This window comes from Dryobates pubescens, chromosome 3 (assembly GCF_014839835.1).
Source record: "Dryobates pubescens isolate bDryPub1 chromosome 3, bDryPub1.pri, whole genome shotgun sequence".
Lineage (NCBI taxonomy): Eukaryota > Metazoa > Chordata > Aves > Piciformes > Picidae > Dryobates > Dryobates pubescens.
Genome location: NC_071614.1, coordinates 17,899,705 through 17,922,507, shown reverse-complemented (window position 1 = coordinate 17,922,507; position 22,803 = coordinate 17,899,705). Strand labels below are relative to the sequence as shown.

General features: G+C 48.3%; 1 protein-coding gene across 1 annotated transcript in view; it reads right to left on the bottom strand.

Annotated features, from left to right (window-relative positions):
• The window catches only part of SLC24A3 (solute carrier family 24 member 3), a 208,390-nt gene that overhangs the window by 64,456 nt on the left and 121,131 nt on the right, over window positions 1–22,803 (bottom strand). The window contains exons 3-6 of the mRNA XM_054179720.1: window positions 22,271–22,347; window positions 14,044–14,118; window positions 7,549–7,633; window positions 5,353–5,456 (exon numbers count right to left, since the gene is read on the bottom strand). Of these exons, the coding sequence (XP_054035695.1) occupies window positions 5,353–5,456; window positions 7,549–7,633; window positions 14,044–14,118; window positions 22,271–22,347 (341 nt within the window). The remainder of the gene's footprint in view (window positions 1–5,352; window positions 5,457–7,548; window positions 7,634–14,043; window positions 14,119–22,270; window positions 22,348–22,803) is intronic.

Genomic DNA, 22,803 nt, shown 5'->3' with positions numbered 1-22,803 from the left:
ACCAGAGGCTCGGGAAAGCAGTCGGTTGGAGTTGCAGGTCAGTGCATGTCAGCTTTGTTTCTATCTTGGCACAAGGTGCATGCAGCCAAACTCAGGGTTTTCTGAAGCCAAAGGCCAATACATGCAGAGCAGCCCTGCACCCATTTCCTAGCTGGTTTGTGTAGCTGCTCCTTCTCAGGGCAGCCAAGACCTTCCTTACTTTAAATTAGAATCACAGAGCTGCTTTGGCTGGAAAAGACCTTCAAGATCACTGAGTCCAACCACCACCCAACTCTCCCAAGTCTGGTGCTAAACCATGCCCCTTAGCTCTGCATCTACAGGACATGGTCTCACACTGCACCAGGGGAAGTTTAGGCTTGAAGTGAGGACAAAGTTCTTCCCAGAGGGAGTTGTTAGCCATTGGAATGTGCTGCCCAGGGAGGTGGTAGAGTCCCCATCCCTGGAGGTGTTCAAGAGGGGATTGGACGTGGCACTTGGTGCCATGGTTTAGTAGTCATGAGGTGCTGGGTGACAGGTTGGACTTGATGATCTTTGAGGTCTTTCCCAACCTTATTGATTCTATGATTCTAAAGCACCTCCCTGGGAAGCCTACTCCAGTGCTCAGTAACACCCTCGCTAAAGGTGCAACTTCTCCCTGCTGCAACTTCAGATCACTTCCCTCTCATCCAGAAACTTGTTACTAGCATGTTGGTTCCCCCACTGAGGTGGCTCTGCCAGGTTCCCCAGCAGCTGCTGGTCTGTGACAAGGCCAATGTGCTGCACTCCATGACCATCAGTGACCATTAATAGCCACTGCCTTTGGTGGGGCATGAGGAGGGGAGGGCAGCTGCCCACCTGAGGTGCCCTGAGGTGTCCAAGCTTCCCTGGGGAGACAAATGCATCCCTTCAGCATGACTTGGGGGCTGGGGGGGGGAGGTCATGCTGCTTTGCCAGCTGTTTAAGAGGCACTTCGCCAGGAGGTTTTCTGAGAGGTTTCCCCCATCCCATGCAGGCACAAGTGAGGAAGGCTGTGACAGTGTTTCATCAGTGCTACCTGGTGAGTACAGAAATGGCCCCAAATTGCACCAGGGAAGGTTTAGGTTGGATGTTACAAGAAAATGTTTCTCTGGAAGGCTCATCAAACACTGGAACAAGCTTCCCAGAGAGGTGGTTGAGTCACCATCCCTGGAGGTGTTTAAAAGTCAAAGAGATGTGGTGCTGAGGGACATGGTTTAGCAGCAGACTTGGTAGAGTTAGATAAAGGCTGGAGTTGAGGAGCTTAAGGGTCTCTTCCAGCCAAAACAATTCTATGAATAATACATCCAAAATAGCACATGCAAGCTACAACCTAATTAAAAGTAAAACATAACCTGGGGAAAGCTGGACAGTACTTTCTAATTCAACCTTTTAGCAGTCAGAAAACCCCAAACCAAAACAAACTGAAAAAAAGGCTGTCTCATGACACTGAGCTGTTCTGCAGAACTAAAGTGTGCTCATGGACATGCTGCAGAAGTCCCCTGCAGGCCCTGGCTCTGGGTTTCCCAGCCCACAGGCAATACACCACTCCCTAACACTCTGTCACCAGGCAGCTGCCCCATCACAGAGATGGTTCCTCCCCCAGCTCTGAGCTGAGCAGCCCAAGAGGGGATGATGCAGCTCTGCTCCTGAGCTACTGCCTGTGCTCCTCTCTACTGAACTTTCAGCATTCCCAGTATCTCCAAGGAGCCCAGTGTTGGCACAGCAGCTTGTGCTGTTGGAACCCAACACACCACCACAACTGCAGCTGCCAACTGCCCTCATCAATACCAAAAAGCTCCCACAAGAACACTGCAGCTTCTGCTAGCAGGTGTGATGGGAAAGAAAGGGTGAGATTCCCTCCACCCCCTCTGCAATTCCCCTTGCAGAAATCAGTGGTGGGATATTCCTCCAACTGTCCCTCCCCAGCTGGAGGCATCCCATGTGTGAAAGAGGGATAACAGAGCTTCAGCCTTTCATGTCCACTCTGGAAAGCTACAGCAACAATCTGCATTCAGCCTGGAGAAAAGAAGGTGCTGGGGAGACCTTAGAGCAGCCTTCCAGTATCTGAAGGGGGCCTTCAAGAAGGCTGGGGAGGGACTTTTGACAAGGGCTTGTAGTGATAGGATGAGAGGGAATGGATTGAAACTTGAGGAGGACAGATTTAGACTGCAGATTAGAAAGAAATTCTTCACAGTGAGGGTGGTGAGACACTGGAACAGGTAGCCCAGGGAGGCTGTGGATGCTCCCTCCCTGGAGGTGTTCAAGGCCAGGTTGGATGAGGTCTTGAGCAACATGGGCTAGTGGAAGGTGTCCCTGCCCATGGCAGGGGGATTGGAACCAGATGATCTTTCAGGTCCCTTCCAACCCAAACCACTCTATGAATCTCCCAACAGCAGAGCATTTCATGATGGGTTTTGATGAACATGAAGGCCACATGAGCATCATCAGGCCAGAATTACCACAGGCACAAGCTCAGTTCTCTGCTTCCTTCCACCTGTCAAACCCAAAAGCTTTCCAGCCTTGAACCAAGATGACAGTTGTCCTCCAGGGCAGGAGTCCTCTGTTCTCAGCAGCCTAGGGGAGGCTCAAAAGAAAGTCTGGCTGGTAAACCCTTGCCCATTGACTCACTGGTCTCACCTGAAAACCAGAGGACTCCAGATGCTTATTCTGCAGTTCTAAGCTCATAGAGAAAACCCTGCTCTGAGCTGGAGCACAGCAAGCTTCACAGACCAGCATCCTGCCCCCAAGGCTCACCTTGATTACAAGGCAACTCAACACTCAGATCCAGGTCCCCAGGAGAAATGAAATCCAACTGCCAACTAAATTTAGCATCTGCAGTAGTGCATCCATAGAGACATTACTGACAATAAACCCCAACTCCTATTAACACTAGCACAACAAAAAGCTGAATCATACCACTAAAAGTGGGAGGGGTTGGGAGGTAGAGAAAGTGAAAAGCAAAAACCAAACTCTGGTGTGATGATGCCACATGCCAATCATCCCAGTTCTCATCTACCCCCTGTGCATTAAACTGCAGCAAACAGAGGTTAAATCACTTGTCAAAACCATGCACAAATGACTACCAGAGTCAGGGAGAACAAAGCTGAGACAAATCAGTTGAAATCTCAACTCTTGGCTTGAAGAAAACTCACATACCAAACTTAGGGTGACTTAGAATCATAGAATGGTCCACATCAGAAGGGACCTCCAAAGGTCATCCAGTCCAACCTCCCCACAGCCAGCAGGGATATCCCCAACTAGATCAGGCTGCCCAGGGCCTCGTTGAGCCTCACCTTGAATATCTCCAGGGAAGAAGCCTCAACCACCTCTCTGGGCAACCTGTTCCAGTGTTCCACCACCCTCATAGTGAAGAGCTTCTCCCTGATGTCCAACTTAAATCTGCTCTTCTCTACTTTGAAGCCATTTGCCCTCGTCCTGTCACTGCAGGCTCTCTTCATCCTTCCTGTAGGCCCCCTTCAGGTGCTAGAAGGCTGCTATTAGGTCTCCCCAGAGCCTCCTCCAGGCTGAACACCCCCAGCTCCCTCAGCCTGTCCTCGAAGCAGAGGTGCTCCAACCCCTGATCATTTTCATGGCCCTCCTCTGGACCCTCTCCATCAGGTCCATGTCCTTCCTATATCAAGGGCTCCAGACCTGCACACAGTACTCCAGGTAAGATCTCACCAGAGCAGAGCAAAGTGGCAGAATCAGCTCTCTGGATCTTCCAGCAGCAGATCCTCCCTTTGAACCTCAGAAAGCTACCAGGCCTGGAAGGCTGAAGGCATTCATGAAGGCATCTCAGCCGCACTCCGTCCTTCAGAAACAAACCTCTCATACCTGCAAGTGGTCTCTCATGAAGACTGACATTCTCCATCAAGCCTCAATCTCTAGCCAAGTCTTTTTCACTGAAAGCTGTGATTTGGAGCTAGTTTTTTAGCAGCTTTGAGGCATGCAATCAATACCATGGAGAGTGAAAAAATCAGACAAATTAGTTCCTCTGCCATCATGCTGAACAGTTCATCATCTTCATTCGTTTGAAAACAGTAACCTCAGCAAAAACTCCTACTGATTACAGGAGAACACCTCTGAGGAAGGCAGCTTCGTGCCCTGAGCCTTCACAGTAACAGCTACGGCACAACCACTAATACATTGAGCACATGTAGCTTCCAGCTGCATGTTCCCATGCAAATCAAAGGAGCTTAGACAGCTGAAAAGTACTGCTGCGGGCTCTTCCTGAGGCCTCCCCATAGTGCAAGCGTTCACCTTTATCCTGAAAAGTTCTTTGCTAACACATAAAATTGGATTGCAAACTTCCCCAGGAAAGCCCAATCCCTCTGCTTGCTTTCTCATGCTGACCAAGCTATACAGCTTGGTCAGTCTTGAGTTCTTCTCCTGGAGCTGTTCTGACAACCTTACCTTGCTTCTCTTTACAAATAAGTCTGCACAACAATACTGCAGAGAACATTTAATGAGACTGTAAAAACCCTGGGCATGCTGGCAAGTGCTAAGGGGAATGCAGATTCAGATATTTAATTATACAGTCAATCATGTCTGCAAATCAGACAGCAGCTCAGATCTCCCAACTTAATTACTTTAATTTCAGATTAATAGCTTGTGTTGTCACAAGCAGTTTGACATGCTGGAGAACAGCCTTGCTGCTGCTGAGGGGGAAAAACGTTGGGGCATCCTTAGAAGTATACAAAAGGATGGACAAAGGCCCTGAGCAACCCGACCCAAACTTTGAAATCAGTCCTGCCTTGAGTCGAGGGGCTCAGAGTGGTCAGGGCTTGGGATTTAGAGACCTCCAGAGGTCCTTTCCCACATAAACTGTTTGGTGATTCTGGATATAAACAAGAGGATAAATTACAAGCAAAGACTATGGCTTTCTCATACAACCTCACAAGCCACGCCAGACACCAACAGCATTGTGCTGCCTTGCACCAAGGCAGAATCTTTTGTGATGCTCCAGAAGTGTCGCTGCTCTTCCCGAGGCATCCTGCGCGGCTCGCTGAAGGGCATTTTTGCCAGCAGGAGGCACAGACATTTCCTGGCTCCTTTGGTCCAGGAGAACCAGATACAAACACCACAATGCATTTTTCACTAGCTACCAAGAGGAGGTGTTAAATAACCACCTTTTATGCCTTTGGCCACCCACACACCTCAGGCAGCTTAAAATGCCTGAGTTGACATTTGCCGTTCTGCTTTTCATTTCAGAAACACAAGAGGAACAGCACAGGGCCCCATTAAAAAAAGGGAACAAAGGCAGAGAGATTTGTGGCGGGGTTGTGAACCAGGCAGCTGATTTCACAGCACAGTCAAGGGACAAAATGGAGCAGGAATCATTAAAAATGCTCTTACCTGTCCTGCGAAAAGCCCACACACGCCAATAATACAGAGGATGTTAAATACAGCCGAGCCTACGATGGTTCCAACGCCTACATCTCCTTTTGTGATAAAAACACCTGAAAAACAAGTTCAAGGCAAGCTGTGTAAACTGGAAAGAGCAGATTTGGGCTTTTTCCCCACCACCACCAAAAAAAAAATAAGATGCAGACCTCACACCCCATTAATGAATCTAAAAGCTTGGACCAGTTCTGCCACTTCACCCTCATATTTAATAGGGCAGTTTGCAAAGAAAGGTGCTAAGGTGGATAGAAGTGGTATAAAAATGGAATAAAAGTGGAATAAAAGATGGTGGTGGAGTCACCATCACTGGAGGTGTTTAAGAAGAGACTGGCTGAGGCACTTGGTGCCATGGTTTAGTTGCTTAGGTGGTGCTGGGTGATAGGTTGGACTCGATGATCTCAAAGGTCTTTTCCAACCTGGTTTATTCTATTCTATTTGGATATTGTCTAATGAGAACCTTAGCCATGTCTTAAGTTGTCAGTCTCCTGGGTTTGTGATCCAATATTATGGCACTATACATTATAACAGACAGTAAGCTCCATGGGAGCAGCTGGTCAGACACAAATCTGCAGGACACCCTCTTGCTGGTACTTCACTCTTTCCTCTATCCCCATCTCTGCTGGCTTCAACAGGCAAGTGGAAGCTGGAGCTGATTCAGAGCCGCCTGGCCACTAGCTACTTCCAAGCTGAGTGATGCCTCTCAGGATGACTTATGGGGCCACATTACAAGCTACTTTCAGAGCTCCTCTGTCAAATCTGGTTAAAATTGGCCAATGAGCTTAATGGTGAGGGAGATGAACTGACAGACACATGCATCATGGTAGCACATAAAATTCATTCCTTAGGAAGCCAGCCTAAAAATAACACTCCAGCTCCTGCTAGCTGTCAGTCTGTTTAAATTCACTACTTGCTTTTAAGGTTCCAGCAGTATTTATCCAGGCAGTGCAGTTTAGACATTTATTTTTCTTCTCTACTTTATCCTCTTCTCAGAAGCATGTTGCACAGCAGCAGTCACCCACCAAGTGATGCTCAGTATCTGGTGGATTACACCACAGCAAGATAATGATCTGACTGTTAGAGCTTCCCTAAGCTGCCTGAAGGAATCTGATTTTATGTGCACCCTGCTATGGCACTGTCCTTAAGAGGAATACAACCCCAACTTCATCCAATTTAAAGTTCTCACGTCTCAAGGCTTTGCTTCTGCTATCAGAAGTTGCTGCAGAGTATGCAGCTTTGTGTTAATTAATTTCTGCTCTGCAACTGATAGCTATGACTGAAGCAAAAGTATCTCCTAGAGGAAGCATCTATGCTGAGAATAATTCTCCTTGGCGACTGAGAACCCACCTTAACCTCCCAACTGCTGCTCTGATAATTACCTACCAACAGTGAAGTGGATGAGTGAAACTGCAAGAACCCTTGGCCTTGCACCAGGTAGCATCCATACAGCATCATTTTATTACAGCTGACTGCAGTCTCCTTTTAGCTCAAGGCTGCTGAAGGAGATTCTCGGGTTTCACAGACTTAAGGACTGCTGAAACCCTTGATCACACTTCCCATAAGCAGAGAGTTGCTGTGGTACTCTGATGTTCTGACCAACCTGTTGCCGTGAGAAACCATTTCAAATCCTCTTCCCCTCCCCATCCTGCCTTTCCCAGAGGGAAGCAGTGTTAGAAGACTAACCAGAATGGAGGTGATAGCAATTAACCTCCAGCTGAGGACACAAAGACTTTGCCTGGGTGCCAGGCAGAAGGCTGGGGGTACAACCTTTCATGCTGCATCCTGGAAAAGTCATGGCAGACAGCAAGGGAGGGCAGACAGGAGGGGAGAAGGCTGCACCTGCAGAGCTCATTGCTGTACAGATGGGCTGTGCCACAGCAAGGCAGACCAAGGGGCAGTGAGGGTGAACCAGCAACTGGCCCTGGTGTGATGTGGCCACATCAAACCACTTCCAAGTACTGTGGGATATTGGCACTTCTGCAGAGCCACTTCCTCTAGCGAGGATTCCCCACAAATACTCCTGTGTGTGCCTACGAGGGAAGGGCCAGGCATTATAACAAACGTTACAGGCACTTAGCAACCCCATTTCAACTCAGAAAAAACAAGCCAGAGAAATGCAGAGGTTTCAAGAAGCAGCAGCAGGTTAGTTACCTATGACAGATGTGAACAGCTCAGGAGCAGAGCTTCCCGCTGCCATGAAAGTTGCCCCAGCCACATCTTCGCTAAGATGCAAGCGCTGCAGAAAAACAGAGCAGAGTCATTGATTACAACACCAAGAGGCTGAAGAAATTCCACTAGAAACATCAAATTCTCTGCCAAGAGAGCTGCCAATCTGCATCAAGTTTTATGTTAATACAGATTAAGTACAGGGGGGAAAAAAGTCACCACGGGCACTTATGTTAGCACCTCCTGATAGGCAGCACAGGTTGTGGCTCTGATATCCTGTGAGGAGAGAAGGAGCAGTACTCTGGCCAACAGCAAGGCAGATTCAGCTCTTTGTCTCCTCCATGACCCCACCAAGACACATCTTATCTCACCTACTTATGCCCATAAAGAGTAGGGCAGGAGCTCAGGCTTGGTTCATGTCCAGCAGCCTTCCCCTGGCATGGTTTCAGCCTTGAAGATTTAACCTCTCCTCATTCCCTTTCACCACTGCAGATATTTACCTCCCACAGACTTCCCCTAGCGGTGCCCAGGGACTACCTAAAGAACAGGGGTTTCTGGTAGGGAAAAACCCTACTCTATAAAAAAAACCACCAAAACCACCCTACTCCATGAAACCCAACTCTGTGAAAACTTCCCCAGCATATGCTGTTTCCTAAGATTTAGTTGGTTAATTACTTCCTTAATGTTCTCTGCATTCCCACTGCTCCATCTGCACAAGTGGCTGTTCAGCAAACATGACAAGGCTGTTAAAAACCACACACGCCTTGCTGGCATCTTCCCTGGCTTAATGAGGAGCTAAAAAAAGCCACCCCCCATCATGCAGCCCTCAACTGCTGAGCTGTTACTACACAAAGCTACCTTGCTCACACGCGTGTAAGTTGGCGCCTGCTGCTGTACGAGCAAGTGGCTGAGGGTAGTGGGGACCTTTCCCCAGCAGAAATCTGAAGGCCAATGGCATCCTGGCCTGTATCAGAAATAGTGTGGCCAGCAGGAGCAGGGAAGTCATTATGCCACTGTACTCAGCACTGGTTAGGCCACACCTTGAGACCTGTGGCCAGTTCTGGGCTCCTCAGTTTAAGAAGGACATTGAGATACTTGAATGTGTCCAGAGAAGGGCAGCGAGGCTGGGGAGAGGTCTGGAGTACAGCCCTGTGAGGAGAGGCTGAGGGACCTGTGGCTGCTCAGCCTGGAGATGAGGAGGCTCAGGGGAGACCTTCTTGCTGTCTACAACTACCTGAAGGGAGGTTGTAACCAGGTGGGGGTTGGTCTTCTCTCCCAGGCAACCAGCACCAGAACAAGAGGACACAGTCTCAAGCTGTGCCAGGGGAGGTTTAGGCTGGAAGTTAGGAAGAAGTTCTTCATAGAAAGAGAGACTGGCCATTAGAATGGGCTTCCCAGGGAGGTGGTGAATCACCATCACTGGAGATGTTTCAGAAGAGACTGGATGCAGCACTTGGTGCCATGGTTTAGTTGATTAGATGGTGTTGGGTGATAGGTTGGACTCTATGATCTCAAAGGTCTCTTCCAACCTGGTTAATTCTCTTGATCCCACAGCGGTCAGGCTGCAGCTCGGTGGTGCCTTCTGGAAGGGAAGACCATCAGCCAAGGAACCCAGCTGCGCTGACTTCGTGGGGATGGTTTAATTTAAAGCCATGGCAGGTTCCTTGAGGACAGTTGCTAGCTAATTTATTGCAATGCACAGGATGACTCAGAGCAGAACACACAGTGCCTCCTACACTAGGAGGCAAAAACATCTTCCCTGGCATTTGCAGACAAACGGTTGCAATTGACATATGACGTTAGTTCCGTCCTGTAAACACTTGGTGACACCAATAACAGAGAGGAGCTAGGCAAGATGACAAACTGGTTTAGAGAACAAGTGAAAATTAGGGCTTTATTGTGAGTACATCTGAACTCAGGAAGAATACAAACATCTACCACAGCAAGTGTTTGGGAATAAATGCTCATCTCAACACGCACATTTGGGAGCACAACCCTTTTCTTGGTTTAAACTCCACAACTGCTTCCCAAACTCGATGAAGCTAAGCCAGGGAAAGGGCATTTCTTCTACAATTCATGCTGCTAAGCTGTGAGCACCTGGAGAATAACTATTGGTTCATCTCCAAGACCAGAAAAGCCTTCAGGCAGGAGGTCTGAGTTCTTCTTGTGCTGGACACAACAGTAGGAGGTAGTTGGATTACTGAGGATCTTAGGTCAGAAGCAAGTTATGACCATGTAGAGTTGTTGGCATGCTAAGCACGTAACATTTACTGCCATACCCTCCAAAACCTCTTAGATGTGAACTCCTGCCAACCAGGTCTCTTCCCCCTACCTCTAAAGATTATTTTTTTGTGTGTCTTAAAACTATTGACCACCCTTGAAAACATCCCAGGTCTGATCTCATCATGGAATGGAGGAGGAGTCAGGTGGTCTTCTCCCTCACAGAGCAGCCCTAGCTCTCCAGGGCAGCCTATATGCTCTTGTGGGGAGATAATTAGTTGGTGTGAGCAATGCTAGGAGGATCTGCTCTCATCAGAATCACAGAATCAGTAAGGTTGGAAGAGACCTCAAAGATTATCAAGCCCTTCTGCCACCCAAGGCCTCATGACTACTAAACCATGGCACCAAGTGCCACATCCAATCCCCTCTTGAACACCTCCAGTGATGGTTACTCCACCACCTCCCTGGGCAGCATATTCCAATGGCCAATCTCTCTTTCTGGGAAGAATTTCTTCCTAACATCCAGCCTAAACCTCCCCTGGCACAACTGGAGACTGTGTCCTCTTGTTCTGGTGCTGGTTGCCTGGGAGAAGAGACCAACCCCCATCTGGTTACAACCTCCCTTCAGGTAGTTGTAGACAGCAAGAAGGTCTTCCCCGAGCCTCCTCTTCTCCAGGCTGAGCAGCCACAGCTCGCTCAGCCTCTCCTCATAGGGCTGTGCTCCAGACCTCTCCCCAGCCTTGTTGCCCTTCTCTGGACACATTCAAGTATCTCAATGTCCTTCTTAAATTGAGGAGCCCAGAACTGGACACAGTGCTCAAGATGTGGCCTAACCAGTGCTGAGTACAGGGGCAGAATGACCTCCCTGCTCCTGCTGGCCACACTGTTTGTGATGCAGGCCAGGATGCCATTGGCCTTCTTGGCCACCTGGGCACACTGCTCTACCACCAATTTTCTTTTTCACACACAACTGAATGAAATTTTTTATTATCATCTTATTTTATTGGTGGTCTTGGGTAACACAATGGTTCAGAACCATTAAAGTACATGAGAGGTATTTGTAACTCTGAGAAGAAAATCAAGGGCCACAAAGATGTGTTGAGGGCTGCAGCACCTCTGCTATGAGGATAGGCTGAGGGAGCTGGGGCTGCTCTGCCTCGGGAAGAGAAGACTCATATAGAAGATTCATAGCTGCCTTCCAGTACCTGAAAGGAACCTACAGAAAGGCTGCAGAGGAACTTTTCCTAAGGGTGTGTAGCAACAGGAAAAGAGGGAATGGTTTTAAACTGAGGGAGAGTAGGTTGATGTGGATGCCCCCTCCCTGGAGGTGTCCAAGGCAGGCTGGACATGGCCTTGAGCAGCTGAGTCTAATTGAGAGGTGTCCCTGCTCATGTCAGGGAGGTTGGAGTAGATGATCTCTAAGGTCCCTTTCAACCTAAGCCATTCTATGAAACAGCCAAAAAATAAAGATCTATTCAAGTGAAAGTAACCTTTTAGGACCAGGGGGTTGTAAACACTCTGTTGAAGTCACGCAGGCAGAGTGTTTGGTTTTTAGGCATCAGATGTCTGTACAAACCCAAACACAACTGAGAATTTGGCAGAACCATCATTCTGACACGTGCACCTCTAGAGCTAACCTTCTAGGGCAGGTGGAGAGGGGAGGTTAAATAACTTGGTAGGTCTACAACTCCAGCATCTTCCATCCTCACTTCCACAGCAACCTCTCCACTCCCTCTCCTGAACCTTACAGTGGCTTTCCCTAGATTCAGCCCTATAGTGCAGCAGCTTAGCAGGACAGAAGCTCCAGCCTTGTCCCCCTGTGGTTGCCTGAATCCTCAGGCACCCAAACAGTAGCATTTCCTGAGGCCTTTTTTGCTTTTTTTATGATGTAAAAAAGGCTTGTATGGCAGGGTGCTGAACTACAAATATCAGGTTAGCTTAGAGGACACTTCCATCAGAGCTGTCAGCACAAATGATTTCTCCTGCCACATCCCACACCTCCTCCCAGGCCCAGGCCGTGCCAGTGCCCTGATGAGTGACACTTACGGCCAGGCAGATTGGCAGGTGCCTCCTCCAGCTGAGAGAGACATCTAACTGGCAAGACCAAACCATATTTTCTACATGCAAAGACTTCATTGCCTGAGACAGACCTTGGAGAGGGCTCCCAGTCACTTCAGGCACAGGGGCTGTGTTCACCCTGTAGCTGTCCAAGCTGATCTAGCTTAAAACATACTCCTTGTCTGCTAAAATTTCAGTATGTCAACCTCATTTAAAAAAAAATAGGACAGAGTCCCTCATAAGTGGTGGATGTGTTTAAGAGCTTCTTTACAGCTGACCTATCTGACCTGCTGACCTATCTGTCCTGCTGCTTTACAACTTATCCCAACACAACACAAGGTATGAAACTCATGACTTTGAAAGTACAAGATCCATGATTTTTACTGGGCTAAGTCACCAGAGGTTTTGACTTCTGTCAAGTAAGGGTGGGGCCAAGTGTCTTTGAAGAGACATATGCCAAGAGAAACAAAAGTGAGGCCACAGCAACCATCAGAGTGTGAATGGTTGGAGCAGCTGAAGAGCCATCAGCCTGTGAACTCTTGCAGTGGGCACCACACAAGCCAAGCTGAAAGGCTATGAGCATGCTGCACATCTACAGTGTCCTGAACCTAAACCAGGACTTCATTTCTAACCAAAGCCCATCAGCCAAAGCCAGCTCTGGCATGGTCTGCTCAGGGTGCTCCCTGCCAGTGGCTGCACCAGAAGCAGGTCCTCACCAGCTGGGCTGTGGAAGCATGAGTGAAGCACAGAATCCCAGTCCTATGGGGCCAGGACACACACAGGAGCAGGACCCAGCTCTCAGGCAGCCAGCTGAGAGCTGAGCATCCCTTCCTCCCCTGGGTGGTTATTTGGTTTGTGGTTTTAAATGCAAAACACAGCTACATTTTCTTGTGCATTTTTTTCTTTCCCAGTCTAACACTTGGGAGGTTTCTAAGTTTTAAGTTAATGGTACAGGAAACTCAGAAGCACTGCATGGATCAGTATTTCCATGCAAAAGTCAATCAATAAGGGGTTGTCATCTTCCAGGTCCAAGCAGAACTGAGTGACACATCCAAAGCCTTAACTGAACTAAAGCACTCTTCCCTACATGGGCAACAAACAGCTTCCCAACCCTCTCACAGTCTCTCATAGCTGGATCCCTAACTCAAGGGCAGGAGAATCTCAGTGGGGAGCAGCAGAGCACAGGACAAGCTAACAAGCTCCCCTGGGCCTATTATCTGGAAACCCTCACTGCTGCTAGCATCATAGTATGGGGCTGAATTTGGAAGTCATTGCTCTACAGAATGCTTTTCTTCTACTGCATTATAGAATCAGAATGGTAGGGGTTGGAAGGGACCTCTAGAGATCATCTAGTGCAATCCTCCTGCCAAAGCAGGGTCACCTAGGATAGACCACACAGGAATGTGCCCAGGTGGGTTTTGAAAGTCTCCAGAGGAGACAACTCCACAACCCCTCTGGGTAGCCTGCTCCAGGGCATCAGCACCCTCACAGTAGAGAAGTTTTATCTCATGTTGAGGTAGAACTTTCTGTGTTCCAGCTTGTATCCATTGTCCCATGTTCTATCATAGGACACCTTTGAAAAGAGAATGGCTCCTTCTTCTTGACACCAACCCATCAGATATTTACAAACATTAGTAAGATCTCCTCTCAGTCTTCTCTTTTCTGAGCTAAACAGTCCCAGGTCTCAGCCCTTCCTCATCAGACAGGGGTTCAGATCCTTTCATTATCCTCATAGCCTCTGTTGGACACTCTCGAGTATATCCCCGTCCCTCTTAAACTGGGGATCTAAAACTGGACACAATACTCCAGATGTGGTCTCACCAGGGCAGAGCAGAGGGAAAGAAGAACCTCCCTTGACATGCTGGCCACAATCTTCTTCATGCCCCCCAGGATACCATTGGGTGTCAGAAAGGTACTACTAATAATTGCCTCCATTTTCAAGAAGTGGTATGATGCATATACTCAAGAGACAACTCCTAGCTGTAAGAAGGAGCATCAGCCAAGTTTCCCCACCAGCAGGCTCCCAGCTCATCTCCTGCAAGGGAGGGCAAGAAGCTATGCGAATGCACGCACGCAGCGTTGAGTAACTAAACAAGAAGCATGGAGAACACTCGTGGGCAGCAATAAATATCTGATCACATTATGGGGCTGTGAGGTGGCTAAAGCAGCACAGGAGCTTAAGCAACATCTTCTCATACTTACTTCACAAATCTTCTCCAATGAAGGGACAAAGAAATCATCGCAGACAATCGCCAAAGCATAAAACATATACACGGCCTGCAAGAGAAGAGAGCAAATGTTGAGTCTGGAGATCATCACACAGAAACAAACTGCAGTGTCCCAACTCAGCTCAGGTTTGGTACAGACCTTCTTTAAAAAATAAAATGCTCTTGCAAGAAGAATTCACAGGCCTCTCTGGGGATGTAATAGAAAGATATAAACTAGTTATCCAAAGGTTCTTACAAGCTATCATAGAATTGTCAGGGTGGGAAAGGACCTCAAGGATCATCTAATTCCAGCCTCCCTGTTTTCAAGTGGAACAGGCTTCAGCTGCCTCTGCTGGTGCTAAACCTGCTCCTCCCTTGGTGCCTGTGAGCACAGACCTGTATGTGTTGAAGGAACAAGCAATGGGACTCTGCTGATTTCTGAAGTTACTTAAATGGAAGCTGATAGAATCACAGAATTGTTAGGTTTGGAAAGGACCTCAAGGATCATCTAGTTCCAACCCCCCTGCCATGAGCATGGACACCTCACACTAGATCAGGTTGCTCAGAGCCACATCCAGCCTGGCCTTAAAAACCTCCAGGCGTGAGGCTTCTACCACCTCCCTGGGCAGCCTGTTCCAGTGTCTCACCACCCTCATGGTGAAGAAATTATTCCTAACATCCATTCTGAATCTATCCACTTCCACACTGTCACTCAGGACAGTTTCTGTGCTCCTCTGTCACTGCTCATAAACACAAATTAACGTCATGTAGGCACATAGCCTTTTGCAGTGGCAAAATGGTCCAGAGGACCACAAACATGAGCAGAATTCCAGATCCCCAGCTCTGCTGGGTACAGCAGAGACCTTGAACTTGTAGAGGGAGCATTAGCAGCTAACATGATACCACCAGATAACTGTATCAACAGAGATAAAGGAATCAGAAGGCTCACAGAGGTTGTGCATCGTAGGAAGAAGGATCAGGGAAAGCCCCAGAGAGTGGCATGGCCAAATCCCATTGAAACACAATGGATAGCGAGGGCCCAACTTCAGCCTGGATGTTTTGATCTGCTAATCACATTAATCTGCAGTGGGCCAGGCCATCATTTTCCTCCCCAAACACACAGTAATGCAGTTCATGAACACTAATCTGTACATCAACAGCCCTGTAAGTTGAGCATATCCTCTACAGATGACATAACCGACAGTCCCAGAGCGCTGGGCATCATACGGTTGCTTGGGCTTCCTGCAATCTGCTGCTGCTGCTGCAGTAGCCAAGGTCTCCCCAAGGAGGGCAAGCCAATGGGGATGGAGAGGAGACAACAAACCAAACAAGCACATGCTTGAAAGCCAAACCAGGTCACTTCAGCATCTGCCTCCACGCTTGGGACACAGGCACAGCCTTTGCCTCCTGTGTGTTCTTAGCATTCTGGCAGGCCAGGTGAAGTTTGTGTCACAGGCAGTGCTCACCAGGAACACAACCAGCCTGGATGGACATCAGGTGCAAAATGCCCATCAGTTCCAGTTGAGGAAAATCTTTAAACAAGCAGTCAAATGATGTAAGGGAGTGAAAGTTTCACCTATGCAAACATAGAATAGAATAGACCAGGTTGGAAAAGACCTTCAAGATCATCGTGTCCAACCTATCATCCAATACCACCTAATCAACTAACCCATGGCACCAAGCACCCCATCAAGTCTCCTCCTGAACACCTCCAGTGATGGTGACTCCACCACCTCCTCGGGCAGCCCATTCCAATGGGCAATCGCTCTCTCTATGTAGAGCTTCCTCCTAACCACCAGCCTAAACCTCCCCTGGCACAGCCTGAGACTGTGTCCTCTTGTTCTGGTGCTGGTTGCCTGGGAGAAGAGACCAACCCCCACCTGGCTACAATCTCCCTTCAGGTAGTTGTAGATAGCAATAAGGTCTCCTCTGAGCCTTCTCTTCTCCAGGCTATGAACAACGAGGCACGTCCATGGCAGTTACAAAAGCTACACTACCAGCCCTTGTAAAAAGTCCCTTCCTGGGGCCTACAGAAAGCTGGGAAGGGACTTTTTACAAGGGTTTGTTGTGATAAGACAAGAGGGAATGGATTGAAGCTTGAAGAGGGTAGATTTAGACTGGAGATTAGGAAGAAATTCTTTCCAGTGAGGGTGGGGAGGCACTAAAGCAGGTTGCCCAGAGAGGCTGTGGATGCCCACTCCCTGGAGGTGTTCAAGACCAGTTTGTACGAGGCTTTGAGCAACCTGGTCTAGTGGAAGGTGTCACTGCCCATGGCAGTGGGGTTGGAACTAGATGATCTTTAAGCTCCCTTCCAACTTAAACCATTCTATGACTCCATGAACCTCATTGTGTTCTGATTCCAAGAGAGCACAACCACAACCCAAATAGGGGAATTTTCTTCTGTCCACAAGACTAGACATTTATAGGATCAGGTACAAGGGAAAAGGCAAAAAGGGGAATAGAATAGAATAGAATAGAATAGAATAGAATAGAATAGAATAGAATAGAATAGAATAGAATAGAATAGAATAGAATAGAATAGAATAGAATAGAATAGGTTGGAAGAGACCTTCAAGATCATCATGTCCAACCTATCATCCAACACCACCTAATCAAATGAGCAGGGACTAAAACAATCAATGTGAAGGAACTGCTGTCCTGCTCTCCATAATCCTCCTGGAGGCAGTGAGGAATGCCATGCTGCTGTGTCTGCTGAAGGCACTGTGCCAGCACCTGGCTTCAGTCAGATTATTGTAGGTGACTTCAGCAAATCTTAACACCAGGCTGATAAAACAGATCAGGCTGGACTCAAACTGACTTACATGCTTGAGCATTTGTTTTTAATGACCTCATTGTTGTCACAAATCTGCTGGCTGGGAGCCCTCCCTGATTTTATTTAACTGGCTTGAGCACAAACCAGCATTAAGTGCCCCAAATCCAAGGAGTACAGGGCTAGAAAACAGCTTGGTTCACAAACTAAAACACTGACAACTGCTCTTGATAAATGAACACATGAGGACAACAGTTGGGACTTCCTTACAAGTTTTTTGTGGTTTAGGGTTTTTTTTGTTTGTTTGTTTGTTTTGGGTTTTTTTTTTTTTGTGGGGTTTTGTTTGGTTTTCAAAGAAACAAACAAAATAATGCCCAGAGTTTGGGCCAGCAGGAACACAACCAAAAACTTGAATCTTATGTCAAGTCAGTCTCCGAGAGATCGAGTCCAGACACCAGCCCAGGCTATTGCATGTGGAAAGAGGGAAGACAGCATCAGGCTGAGCAAGTGTCTTGTGTACGTCAACTGTGGAGAATGCCAACAGCATGGCTTTAGCATTTTGCAGTTGACTAGGGGGTGTCTAGGGACTAGATACTAGACTAGGGAGCACCTCTCCTATGAGCACTCACTAAGGGAGTTGAGGCTATTCAGTCTGGAGAAGAGAAGGCTCTGAGGAGACCTAATTGTGACTTTCCAGTATCTGAAGGGGGCTACAAGAAAGCTGGGGAGGGACTTTTGAGGGTGTCAGGGAGTGATAGGACTAGGGAGAATGGAAAAAAACATAGAAATGGGTAGATTCAGCTTGGATGTGAGGAAGAAGTTCTTCCCCATGAGGGTGGTGAGACACTGGCACAGGTTGCCCAGGGAGGTGGTGGAAGCCTCATCCCTGCAGGTTTTTAAGGCCATGCTGGAAGTGGCTCTGAGCAACCTGATCCAGCGTGAGGTGTCCCTGCTCATGGCAGGGAAGTTGGAACTACATAATCCTTGAGGTCCCTTCCAGCCCTAACAATTCTATGATTCTATCAGCTTCCATTTAAGTAACTTCAGAAATCAGCAGAGTCTCATTGCTTCTTAAAATCATAGAAAAATCATAGAATGATTTGGGCTGGAAGGGATCTCTAAAGGTCATCTAGTCCAACCCCCTCTGCACTAAGCAGGGACATCCTCAACTGAATAGAATAGAATAGAATAGAATAGAATAGAATAGAATAGAATAGAATAGAATAGAATAGAATAGAATAGAACAGAACAGAACAGAACAGACCAGACCAGGTTGGAAGAGTCCTAACAATCCAGTCTAAATCTGCCCTCCTCAAGCTTCAATCCATTCCCTCTCATCCTAGCAGTACAAGCCCTTGTCAAGACTCTCTTCCCAGCTTTCTCCTAGGCCTTTTTCAGGTACTTGAAGGCCACTACAAGGTCTCCATGGAGCCTTCTCTTCTCTAGGCTGAAGAGCCCCAGTTCTCACAGCCTGTCCCCATGGGGGAGGCTCTTTGGCCCTCTGATCATCTTCATGGCCTCCTCTGGACCCACTCCAGCAGTTCCATCTCCTTCTTATGATGGGGGCACCAGGACTGGACACAGTACTCCAGATGGGGGTCTCATGAGAGCAGGGTAGAGGGGGACAATAACCTCCCCCATCCTTCTGGGCCCACTTCTTTTGATGCAGCCCAACACAGGACTGCCTTCTGGGCTGCCAGCAACCACTGCTGGCTCATGTTGAGTTTTTCCATCAACTGACACCCCAAGTCCTTCTCCTCAAGACTGCTCTCAAGCCACTCCTCACCCAGCCTGTATTTGTGCTTGGGATTGTCCCAACCCAGGTGTGCTGCATAGAAGGATTACAAATACCAGATTAATGATATACATTAGGACTGACTTTAAAATCATGATTCTAACAAAGAACCATCAGAGAAGTCATTGCAATCTCTGCACAGAGCATTAAATATCTTACTCAAAATACACATTCTGTTGCACAGGGCATAAATGATACTTTGTCATGTCTGTCCTGTGGTCCTTTGAGTTTCCCACATGAAGATTGCTTCATACCCAAAGCGAGAAAATCTTCAAAATAAAGCTTACATGCTGTAGGAGCCAGCAGCTCCCACAGCCCTGCCTTCTTCCCCAGAGAGCTGGAAAAAGAAGAGGTGACTGAAACTGGCTGCTTCCCACACAGACTTCCTGCCTGGGCACATGGGCACAGCCAGTGGCCATCACCGAAACCACTGTAATGGAGTACAGGGCTTGCCTCAATTCCAACTGCATTACAAAACCACCTAAACCACAGTTAGTGAAGAGAAATCAAACATAAACCCCCATCAAACAAAGAACCCACTGAGTTCTTGGAGCAGCAGCAGTCTGTGGTATCACGAGGTGCTCAGCACCAAGCTAGCTGGCTGCACTGGGGCACCCAAGGTATATCTGCATTGGGGCACCCAAGCTCTAGCTAGCTGCATTGGGGCACCCAAGATATATATGCACCAGGGCACCCAAGCTCTAGCTAGCTGGCCGGCTGCACTGGAGCACCCAAGGTATATCTGCATTGGGGCACCCAAACTCCAGCTAGCTGGCTGCCCCAGGGCACCCAGGGTATATATGCACCGGGGCACCCAAGCTCTAGCAAGGTATAGCTGCACCAAGACACCCAAGCATGTCCCAGGGCACTGGAAAATCATAACCCTAACGAGACAGCTCTGTGCTGTTGAAATGAGATGTGGCTTGCTTGTGACTGGGTGCAAAAATAGATAAAGACAGGCTCCATCCAGAGTGACCTACATTTTCCAAGCAGCTCACACAAGGGAGGCAGCAGGTGCCCCGCTGGTGCACCTCGTTCCCATGGCTACACGGAGTGATGGCACAGGAGAAGCAGGAGGGACCACCAAGCGCAGGCACCTTCTTCACCCACCGCTTCCTCCACTCCCTGCCCACTGCTCAGCACTCCGTGCCTGAGCTCTGACAAGGCAGGAGCTCAACCTCAGTCGTGCACAGGCACAGTGTGCCCAGAGAAAGCTGGGAAAACAAGAAACAGCTCTGTGCTCAAAAAGTCATGGGGAGAGGCAGAGCCTGCAGCTGGACAGGGAGGAAAACCAGTGTCCATCCCACCAGGCTTTTCCAGAGAAACTTCAGTGATGTCCAAAGCTTCCATCCTCTGCCATCAGCAAAAACCTTACAAATCACTCATGTGAAGCAACTTCCCTCCCCTGTCTCACAGAGGTAAGGGGTGCCTGTCACCCAGTGTCCACAAGTATGAATCACTGCAGGTAGCTAACAGAAGCTGTTTATTTAAGCTGACTGAAAACTGTTAAATGCTTTTAATCATTCATTAAAAGCGGGTATTTTCTTGGCTGCATAAGAATGCCTCTTCCTCCCACAAAGTACCAATTTGGCAGCTCTTCTTAAATGAAGGAGATATCAAAAGAGGAAAGAATTGTCTTCATCTACCCAACGCTGGGGTTGTTTGGCCTGGACAAAATAGAAGGCTCCAGGAAGACCTCACAGCAGCCTCTCTTGAAGGGAGCCTACAAGAAAGCTGGAGAGAGACTTTTTATGAGGATTTGTAGTGATATAATGAGAGGGAATGGATTGAAGCTTGAGGAGGGCAGATTTGGACTGGAGATTAGAAAGAAATTCTTCACAGTGAGGGTGGTGAGACATTGGAAGAGGCAGCCCAGGGAGGTAGCGGATGCTCCCTCCCTGGAGGTGTTCAAGGCCAGGTTGGATGAGACTTTGAGCAGTCTGGTCTAGTGGAAGCTGTATTGGAACTACATTGTCCTTAAGGTCCCTTCTAACCCAAACCATTCTGTGAATCTATTAATTCAAGAATCAAGTCAAGGGATGGATTTGGAGTCTTTCCCCCAGCTGCTGACCACAAGCTCCTCCAACACCAGCTAAGCATCCAGCAGCCAGACAGACCTTACCCATGCACCCCACTTGCACTGACTTGCTTGGGGCTGAGATCACAGCACTCCAAGCCTAAAATTGCACAGATTTCTGCTATCAGTAAGGTCCCTAAAATAGCAGCTATTAAAAGCCTTCTTGGCACATTTCTGAACTTTGAAGCAAATCCCTCGCCTGCCTGACGTCCTCCAGAATTCCCAAGAGGATCAAAGACACTCTGCAACTAATAGATGAGAAGTTACAAGCTTTTCTTTAATACATTCAGGAAGAAAAATCACTGCAGCCACTTAACTGCTGAAAATTAATGCAGTTGAAAATAACTTTGAACAAGAAAACTACCAAAACTCCAATTTCTCTGTCCTACAGCTACGCCATTAGGGGTGCCATGAGGATTTCAGAGGGATACTTCCAGGGACAAGATTTATTTTACAGGCAACTGTGTGAATGTTCTCCCTCAACCTGCCAACCCTGCAGCACCTTTGTGTTTAGTGGCAGAAGGCAGGAGACCACAGCTGCTTGAGAGCCTCAGCATAGCTGGTCTGGCTGGAGTAAAGGAACTCAGAGGAGTGTGACAGCAGCTCACAGGCTACACAAGGGATTTTACAAGGGGTTTAACATGAATAGAATAGAATTAACCAGGTTGAAAAAGACCACTGAGATCACTGAGTCCAACCTATCATCCAACACCATCTAATCAACTAAACCATGGCACCAAGTGCCTCATCCAGACTCTTCCTAAACACCTCCAGGGATGGTGACTCCACCACCTCCCTGGGCAGCACATCCCAAGGGCCAATTTCTTTTTCTATGACAAACTTCTTCCTAACATCCAGCCTAAACCTCCCCTGGTGCAGCTTGAGACTGTGTCCTCTTGTTCTGGTGCTGCTTGCCTGGGACAAAAGACCAACCCTCACCTGGCTACAACCTCCCTTCAGTTAGTTGTAGAGAGCAAGAAGGTCTCCCCTGAGCCTCCTCTTCTCCAAGCTAAGCAACCCAAGTTCCCTCAGCCTCTCCTCCCAGGGCTGTGCTCCAGACCCCTCCCCAGCTTTGTTGCCCTTCTCTGGACACATTCCAGCAAGTCAACAACTTTCCTAAACTGAGGAGCCCAGAACTGGACACAGGACTCAAGGTGTGGCCTAACCAGTGCTGAGTACAGGGTACAATGGCCTCCCTGCTCCTGCTGGCCACACTATTCCTGATACAGGCCAGGATGCCATTGGCCTTCTTGTCCACCTGGGCACACTACTGGCTCATGTTCAGCCTACTATCAACCAGTACCCCCGGGTCCCTCTCTGCCTGGCTGCTCTCCAGCCACTCTGACCCCAGCCTGTAGCACTGCATGGGGTTGTTGTGGCCAATGTGTAGAACCTGGCACTTAGATGTGTTCAATCTCATGCCGTTTAGATACAACAGAAGTATGCTACACTCAGTGCAGTTACCAGTCAGCTCTCAATCACAACTGAGAGCAGAAGCCTTTGTGGGCAGGAGAGCCAGGTGAGCACAGCCAGCCCTGTCCACACCAGTGGGAGAAGAAATGCAAAGCCAAAAGACTTACACACAGGACGTGCAGGACCACAGCTCCATGCCTCCTGTCCTCATTCGTGAAGATGTCGTTGGGGAATTCATGGAGAGCTGCAGAAAGGGGAGGCAAGAATAAAGCTCAGATGTATAATCAGCTACTCAAACCCACTGCACATGCTGGTAATTATCATAACAAAAAGCTGCCCTCACCCTTCTGCTGAGCAGTAGAGCCACAGCTACCACACCTGAGGCTCTGTTTTCTCCCCCTTTGCTTAACTTCTCCTCTGGCAGCTCCAGCCTTTCCCCAAACGTTTGCTGTGTAATTTGCTGCTGTGACAACCACAACGTTGTGTACCCAAAGATGCCTTGGGGAGGGCAGACAAATCCCAAGAGCACAGCACTGCTCTGTAATCAGAACAGTCACAGAGTGGGTGGTGATGGGTCACTGTCACCAAGCATTTCTGACTTAGGGGTTTGTACCCAAAAGGGATCTCCCCTAAACTCCTGGCACCACTTTGGCAGGGTACAGGGCAACACATACTCATCTCCAGCAGGACCTAGCACTCT